Genomic DNA, 7,941 nt, shown 5'->3' on the forward strand with positions numbered 1-7,941 from the left:
GTGTCAGGGGTAGGCAGAGGCGTAACATTTCATCGCGATAGTCGTACTGTGTGTGAAACATATCAGTTGTGTTTTTGGGTTGGGTTTAATTGACTCTACTTCTTACATACATACATATATGTATATAGCATCACACCTTTTTCCCTTTTCAGTGGTACTCAGAGGTGTAACTCCTTAGCGCGATAGTCGTATCGTGAGCGAAACATGACTATGCCGTTGAGACGGTCTATTTTTACTAACACAAAAGCAAAAATAAAAATAATTTTAACAAAAATTAAACCGCCTTCAAAACCACTCAAAACCAAAAATAATTTCACATATCAAGTATATATTGGATACCAATTTTGGAGTCTTAAATTAAATGTGTCTTTTATTTTATTGAAAGGCAGTAAAACAATAATAATTTATATTTGAATCACACGCATATTCCGTATTGTTTTTTGACTTATTATTCGTAAATCTAGTTCCGTCTGCTCGCGAAAGAGCCTTAGAGCAGGAATTTTATATGGGATTACTCAAACGTGATAAATGCTTTAATTACATTAACTCTATTGCAGAACAGATCGGTTGCCTGGACACGTAGTTATTAATGAATGACAATAATAAAGTGGGTATATTACGTTTTATTTATTATAAAATGATGTAACAAAAATAGCATAATAATATAATTTACAGCAATCAGATCATAGACGTAAAGTTGCGAATGAATGTGAAGTTTCGTGGTGGCCTCAGGTCGCGTCGGTGTCGGTGTCGGCGGGCGCGTCGGCCGTGCGCAGCGCGCCGCACGCGCGGTCCGACAGCGCGCCGAGCGACAGCGTGCGGCCCGGCGCGCGCACCGCCCAGCCGCGCTCGCGCCGCACGCGCGCCCGCCGCGCGCCCGCAGAGCTCCACAGCGTCACGTTGCTCCTGCACACACCACACGCGTCACGTCTCGCTGATACCGTGTGCCTCACCGCGGCCGAGACTCACTCACCACTACTCACCTCAATTCGTGCTCTTCTGTGGAGGCGCGCACGCACAGCGCGATCTTGTCGTAGAAGTCGAGATCGGCGGCGATGCGCAGCGTGGGCTCGGTCTCCTGCAACGCGTGCGCGTGCACGCGGCCCCAGGCGGTGTGCAGCGCGGCCTCCTCGAGTGCAGCGGCGGCAGCTCGCAGCTCGAGCTCACAGCGCGCCGTGCGCCACCACAGTGACACCTGCGCGTGCGCGTCCAGCGCCAACGCCAGCGCGCCGCGCCACCGGTATTGCAGCACCGCGCCCAGCATGAGAGGCGCTTGGCCCTCCACTGCACGCGCCGGAACCAAAGCACGCAACGCGGGCGTCGGAGAACTTGCCGTGCCGGCCCACACGTGCCCTACTAACTCAGCCTGTAACAAATATATTTAATTGATATTATCAAGATTGTAATTGTAAAAATTTTATGACTGACATTCACGTAGAAACCCAATTAAATTACAACGTTTTCCCTTTGTGTACCTGCCCATTAAACAGTGAGATGTCACGCATACGCGTACCGGCGACCGCCAACGCGAGACCTCCCGCTGTATCCTCCGGTTCGGCGTCATTATCGCCGCCACCCGCGATGGCTTCCAGTCCGCGCGTCCACACCTCTACCTGTGAATCGTACAATCGATGAGGTCAAGCGACAGTGTCGGCGTACAGTTTGCGAAAATGCATGCTCACCGACAACAGGTCGAGCGCGGCGAGCGCGTCGCGCCCGGCGAGCGCCTCGAGCGCGGCGTACGCGGCGTCCGCGCCCGACGCACCCTGTGCCGCACTCGCGCGCGCGCGCCTGCGCGCGCAGCACCACGGCGCCGCGCCGCAGTAGCTCGCGCGCGCCACTTGCACCGACTCCAGTGCCGCACGCCACCCGCCCATCGTCCATCCCGGCTCGCGCACCAACACCGACGATGTTCCTGCACACGAAGACGAGCGTCATCGGCTACATCAATCATAATAGCGCATTTTCCACATCCGTGACCGTACCCGCGTGCGCCTGTCCGTTCCAACCGAGCAATTCACGGTCCAACCTCGGGATGATATCGCGCACGGAGGCGTATTCATCGGCGAGTGCGTACAGCCGTTGCCAGAACAAGCGTCGCAGCTCGTGCGGGCCGGCGCGGTGCAGCGCTCGCGCCACTCGCACGAGCGGCAAGGGCGCGGGCGCGAGGCGCGTGACGTGCAGGTCGAGCGCGGCGGCGCGCACCTCGAGCGGCGCGCGGTCGTCGAGCGCGAGGTCGCCGAGCCGCTCGAGCCGCTCGAGCGAGCGGCGCGGCGCGGCGGCCAGCGCGTCGAGCGCCGCGAGTCGCACTGGGGCGGTCGCGTCCGCGCGCGTCGCGTGCTGCAGCAACAGTTCGGCAGTGTCGGCGCGCCGCAAATTACCCAGAGCGATTAACCGCACCTTTCGACTTTCATCGTTCTGCGTACGAACACATCAAAATTATTTTAAATAAAAAATCAAGAGATATCATTAACAATACAATAAAGCTATGAATATTGTCTAAAAGAGATCATTCGTAACGTTGGCGATTGTACACCATAAATTTAAGATAATGTATCCATCTTGTTTGCGTTTCTTTTTAATAAAAGTTTCAATAAGGAGTATTAGTATATCGGTGGTGAGTGGTGCGTGGTGAGTGGATAGTGTGAGAGCGGCACCTTGCAGCGCGCCAGGCTCTTGGCGAGCGAGTCCCGCGCGGCGTCGGACACGGCCGCACCGCAGGCGCGCGCGGCGGCGGCGCCGGCGAGCAGCGCGCTCTCGGCGACGGCCGGCGACCGACCCTCCTCACCAAGCTTCAACACCTCCAACACCGCTTCCTCCTGAAGAGAGCAACATCAGAATCAAAAGTAACACAAGGCACAAGACGAGGCGCGGCGTGCGACAGAGCGACAGTGCGGTGAGTACCTGCGGGCGGTCGGAGAGCGCGAAGGCCTCGAGGAAGGCGCGCGCGAGCGCCTGCAGCGGGTCGGCGGCGCGCAGCTGCAGCACGTCGGCGGCGGCGGCGAGCGCGGCGCGCGTGCCCGCCAGCCCGAGCGCGCGGCACAGCCCCGCCCTGCGCAACAACCACGATACACTCTACAGTATATAGCTAACATACTAACGTTCCGTTATTTGTTCGCAAAGACCACGATCCTAAAATTTTTGTCAATAAATAAGCACCTATATCTAATGTAGTAAAAAAAAAACAATCTACACTAATATTATAAAGAGGAGAGTTTGTGAGTATAGTTTATTTATTTGAAGGTTTATACGGTCTAATCTTTGGAACTAGTAAACCAATTAAAAGGCTTTCACTGATTGTAAGAAGCTACATTACTTCCGAGTGTTATAAGCTAAATTATTTCCCGAGTAAATATTTATCCCGGATTATTTAGTTATCTCTATAATATACGACATTAAAATTTTGGACATTACGATTTTGATTTATTTTGAAACATATAATTCAAAATAAGTAATTGAGTGAAATGAATGCTGTGTAGTGTGTGTGGTGTGTAGTGTGTGGTGTGTGGTGTGTGGTGTGTGGTGTGCGGTGTGCGGGGAGTGCGGACGCACAGCAGCGGATGGTGGTCGTCGTGGAGCAGCAGACGGCGCAGGCTGTGCGCAGGCGCGGCGCGCAGTGCCGTCACGAGGCGCAGCGCGGCGCGCGCCGAGTCGGCGCCGCCCCCCGCGCCCGCCTCCGCGCCCCGCAGCGCCGCGAGGTTCTCGCGCAGCGCCGTCTCCAGCGACTGCACACAACACACACGCCATACATTCGTCAAATCATTTTAAAATACTAGTTTTCTAATTAAACGTGATATACCAGATCTTCAATAGTACCCATACCGTATCCGTCGGAATTTACGCGTATAGTACAGTTTCCGTAATAACTAAATTAACTTTTACGTATTTCTGTATAGTTATTTCAATATACTATACGGTTTTCGTACGTTACGTATGTTATGTTTAATATACATTCTTTTGAATACCTATAATTATTTGTCACAAACCCAAGTTCCTGACTCCGAGCTGCGACTAAGTATTTTTTTAAGATGGAAAAACGCAGTCACAATTATTTTGGCCCGACCCGGGGTTCGAACCCAGGACGTCAGCGCGGTAGTTGTATTCATACCGTGTACAATAACAAGCAACTTCTTGCATTAATAATATCTTTAAATTACTAAATGATGCAGATAAATACGCGTGCCGTTATTCATAGCGCGCCTTTGGTCATAAATAACATATATCTAAAAAACAGATGTTAAATGTATGTAAAATAGGGTAGGGATATGAACTCATCCAATCTAATTCTCGTATACCATAAAAATTTTATGCATGAGGTCAAAATATTTATGTAGTTTATTATACTGATTAGATTGACGAGTATCAAACTTGTAATTAAATTATTATTTCAACACTCAGTAATTTACTGTCACAGTTTAAAATGGTCATGTTTTTTTGTAAAGAGATAAAGAATAATTTATCTAATTATGTAAACATTCATTTATCTAATTGTATAAACAAACTATCGTGTTGGTTTACGAATAATGTCCAAAAATCTTTCGTCAATATGTTGCTACAGAGATGGACGCTTGATAAGAGCTTGCCCTTCGACCCGAGACGAGCGCTCCGATAGCGTCACGTGGCGACGCGTCACCACGCGCGCTACACGTCCTGCACAAATGATTACAGACCCACAGCTACATGTACAACTACAGATGGTGTAATTGCTCCATGACTTACGTCGTAGTCGTCCCAGTCGGCCGCTTGCGTCGGCGTCATAGTTAGCGGCAGCGGCTTCAGGCCGGGCGGAAGCGCTTGCAGCGCGTCGTCTAGCGAGCTGTAGGCGGGGGGCGCGGCGGGCGCGGCCGGCTGCAGCCGCAGCTCCAGCCACGAGCGCGCCTTGAGGCCGGGGCGGTCGGCGCGCGGCTCCACCACCTCCTCGGCGTGCAGCGCGTGCAGCGCGTCCAGCGCGCCGCTGAGCGTGTAGCGCGACACGCGCCGGTAGCGCGCGCCGGGCGCCGCCGCCTCCGCGCCGCACTGGCTCTGCACACGCGCGCACCACACGTCACATGCTGCTCGCACCATATTGAACGGATTCACTTCTATAAGCTTACCTTTATTTTCCTGAACACCTTTTCGGACACACTTTCGTATAGCACTTTGCACTCGCCTGATATGTCAGTTTCATTGTATTCCCCATCTATAATCTGAAACTGTAAATATAGCCATAACACCAAATACTTATGTAAGACATCATATTGTTTTGCATTCCAATAATATTGTACTTGTGATCTATACCTGAAATACGCTGAGAAGTGACTTCTTAAAATTTAACAGATCCAACAAGTCATCAGGATCCAAATATGCAGTTTGTATGACACCACTCTTCCAGTGAGCGTAGAATGTAGACTCACTGTATGAATCTAGCACCGAGTTATGTGGCAGGAACTCAGCATTTCTATGCTTCCCTCTCAGGTACAATTTAGGCTTAATGAGCTATATATAAAAGAAAAAAAAATATTGTATACTATTGTATTATATAAAGCTGAAGAGTGTTTGTTTGTTTGAACATGCTAATCTTGAGAACTACTGATTCTTTTGGTGCTACGATAGATAAATGTCAAGGAAAGCTTTAGCTATAAAACAGCAGTCTATGACCAATAGGAGCAGAGAATCAATGAAAAATATTGCAAAATATATATTCCTTTTGAAAGCTGCTGTTGCTTGTCCTGTGTAAACGGTATGTTGTTGTGTATGTTATGTTTAGTTATGCAACTAACATATATGACGCCATTGTTCTCTTCAAAACATCTAAAAATATATTATAAAACAAAGTCCTCCACCACATCTATCTGCCTGTCTGAACACAAGAAACAGAATAATGACCCAACGGATTACAGTGGTATGGAGGCTGTTTGAAACCCTGTGAAGTACACAGGCAACTTTATACACTACTAAAATATATAGTGGGACTTTTATCCCAGAAAACTTTTTCATGCGGGCAAGCCGCAAACAAAAGCAATGTGAATATAAAATTGTGGTCATCAGACTCATAAGAAAAAGTCATGAGCAGTTCAAACTATGGTATTACAAGTTATTTATTTATTTGACACTAGGACCTCAGGCATGAGTTTAAATAAATTATTTTATGGTAAGTAAGGTAAATCTACCCTTATCAATTTCCTTGAAACTTAGTGGTACATCAAAGATTGCCTTAGGTATTATGGATGGTAGACATGACTTCCCGTGGGATGACCAAGTTTCATGACAACCAACCATAGTTGCTTTATACAAAAACAGTAACATCAAAAACTCGCCTATGCTAATCTTTGTATACTGTAGCATTGTATATGTCTTAACCACTCTGCATATATCGCGGACAAGTTGCTGAGTTATTTCCTCCATTAAAAAGGTGTGTATCGTCAAGAAAGTCTGGTCCAAAATGTTGGTAACTAAGTTTTAGTGTGTAGACTATTCTCACGTGAAACCGCAGAAAATGTTGGTGCGGCGGCGCGCTGCCGATGGGCGCGACGTGCAGCACGGCGCGCAGCTTGTAGCCCACCTCGCGGTCGGTGGCAGCCGCCTCATTCAGCAGCACTGTGCCTTCCACGTCGTAGGCGCGCGCCGCCGCAAACGGCGCAAGTTCGCCCAGCTCGGCTGGCGCAGCGTTACACACACCGCACGCACTCCACACACCGCACCACCACAATAACACTACGCTTAACGCTAACATGCTTTCACTTACAAATACATTAAACTTTGGTCACATTCAAAAGCCGGAAACTTTGGTATCGTTACAATTTACAAAATACAAAGATGTGTCAAACTGTCAGGCATATTGCCTGCTGACAGTTCATTATATCGCGCCCTGCGAACGTGCGGAGCTGACCGACCAATGAGCGAGGAACACAGGCGAGTCCGGTGAGCGGATCGCGGGGTGCAATGACCGATGCATGCGCCCGCGCGGCTGTCAGTGTCAGCTGCTGTCAAACCGGTGAAGTTATACGGGTAAAGGCACCTACACACCTATGAATTATGATCCATTTCACACTACGAACGCATTTATAATATTCCTTTGTATACTAAAATATCCTCTGTATACGATACGATTGGTATTTGGACTCGACGAACAATTACAATACGATTACGATAATCAGAAACAATACTTATTTCTTTACTTATTCAGATTAATGCTATAATAGTTACTTATAAAAAAGTAAGTACATATAGATAAACTTAGATAACTAATATTATTATGACTAGTTTCGTGGTTTTAATTATTGTATTTAAAGGAGGAACCTACAGTGCGTGCCCGTGCACCGAGACATTTGAATTTTAATCTAATAACTTAAAATTACAGTGACTTACTTGATATGTTATCGATATAGGTAAAGACAGGCGGCTGAACGGGAGCCATAATTATTCTTGATGAATTCACGTAAGTGTAATCATCTCTCGTCAATCGACATTCTATTGGACCCCACTACACTCACCATCAGGTGCACTGGGGCCCCTTTGGAGTACCCGCATAAAAAAATATATATAAATCTATTCATTATACGTGTAGTCAATATTTTGTAACTAAAACGAGTGGCCATTCAATAAAGTTCTAAAAATATAGGTATGATTTATGTCGAGTGTCGTCCCTAGTCCGCACGGAGCAGGAGTCGCGCAAACCGCGGCAAACAATCACGGCATCCCGTCAGGGTGAATAACCGCAGGCGGCCGTGCAGCGTGCTCAGCCTGCGTAATTACCGACCAACTGCGATATCTAATGTAGGAAGCAACATTCTATTCTAACAACCACGACATGGCGCTCTTTCCTGACTAAAATGGGAAAAAATGAATAATACATGGTAGTACTATCCGTGCCCACGACCCACAACAGCTTGTTTAGAATTTTCAACAGTTGGCTATAACGCTCTAAATCCGATGTATCTCACCGTAACATACCCACGGCAC

General features: G+C 48.2%; 1 protein-coding gene across 1 annotated transcript; it reads right to left on the reverse strand.

Annotated features, from left to right (window-relative positions):
• Positions 1–603: 603 nt before the first annotated feature.
• On the reverse strand, positions 604–6,849 carry LOC115444178 (microsomal triglyceride transfer protein large subunit). The gene is made up of 12 exons (XM_037446589.1): positions 6,461–6,849; positions 5,278–5,475; positions 5,094–5,192; positions 4,720–5,022; positions 3,553–3,725; positions 2,905–3,052; positions 2,658–2,819; positions 1,986–2,418; positions 1,683–1,915; positions 1,476–1,613; positions 984–1,366; positions 604–906 (listed from the first exon to the last, which is right to left on the reverse strand). The coding sequence occupies exons 1-12, from the start codon at positions 6,710–6,712 to the stop codon at positions 729–731; spliced, it is 2,700 nt and encodes an 899-aa protein (XP_037302486.1). The 5' UTR covers positions 6,713–6,849; the 3' UTR covers positions 604–728.
• Positions 6,850–7,941: the final 1,092 nt, after the last annotated feature.

Source organism: Manduca sexta, unplaced genomic scaffold, assembly GCF_014839805.1.
Source record: "Manduca sexta isolate Smith_Timp_Sample1 unplaced genomic scaffold, JHU_Msex_v1.0 HiC_scaffold_3242, whole genome shotgun sequence".
In the NCBI taxonomy this organism is placed as follows: Eukaryota; Metazoa; Arthropoda; class Insecta; order Lepidoptera; family Sphingidae; genus Manduca; species Manduca sexta.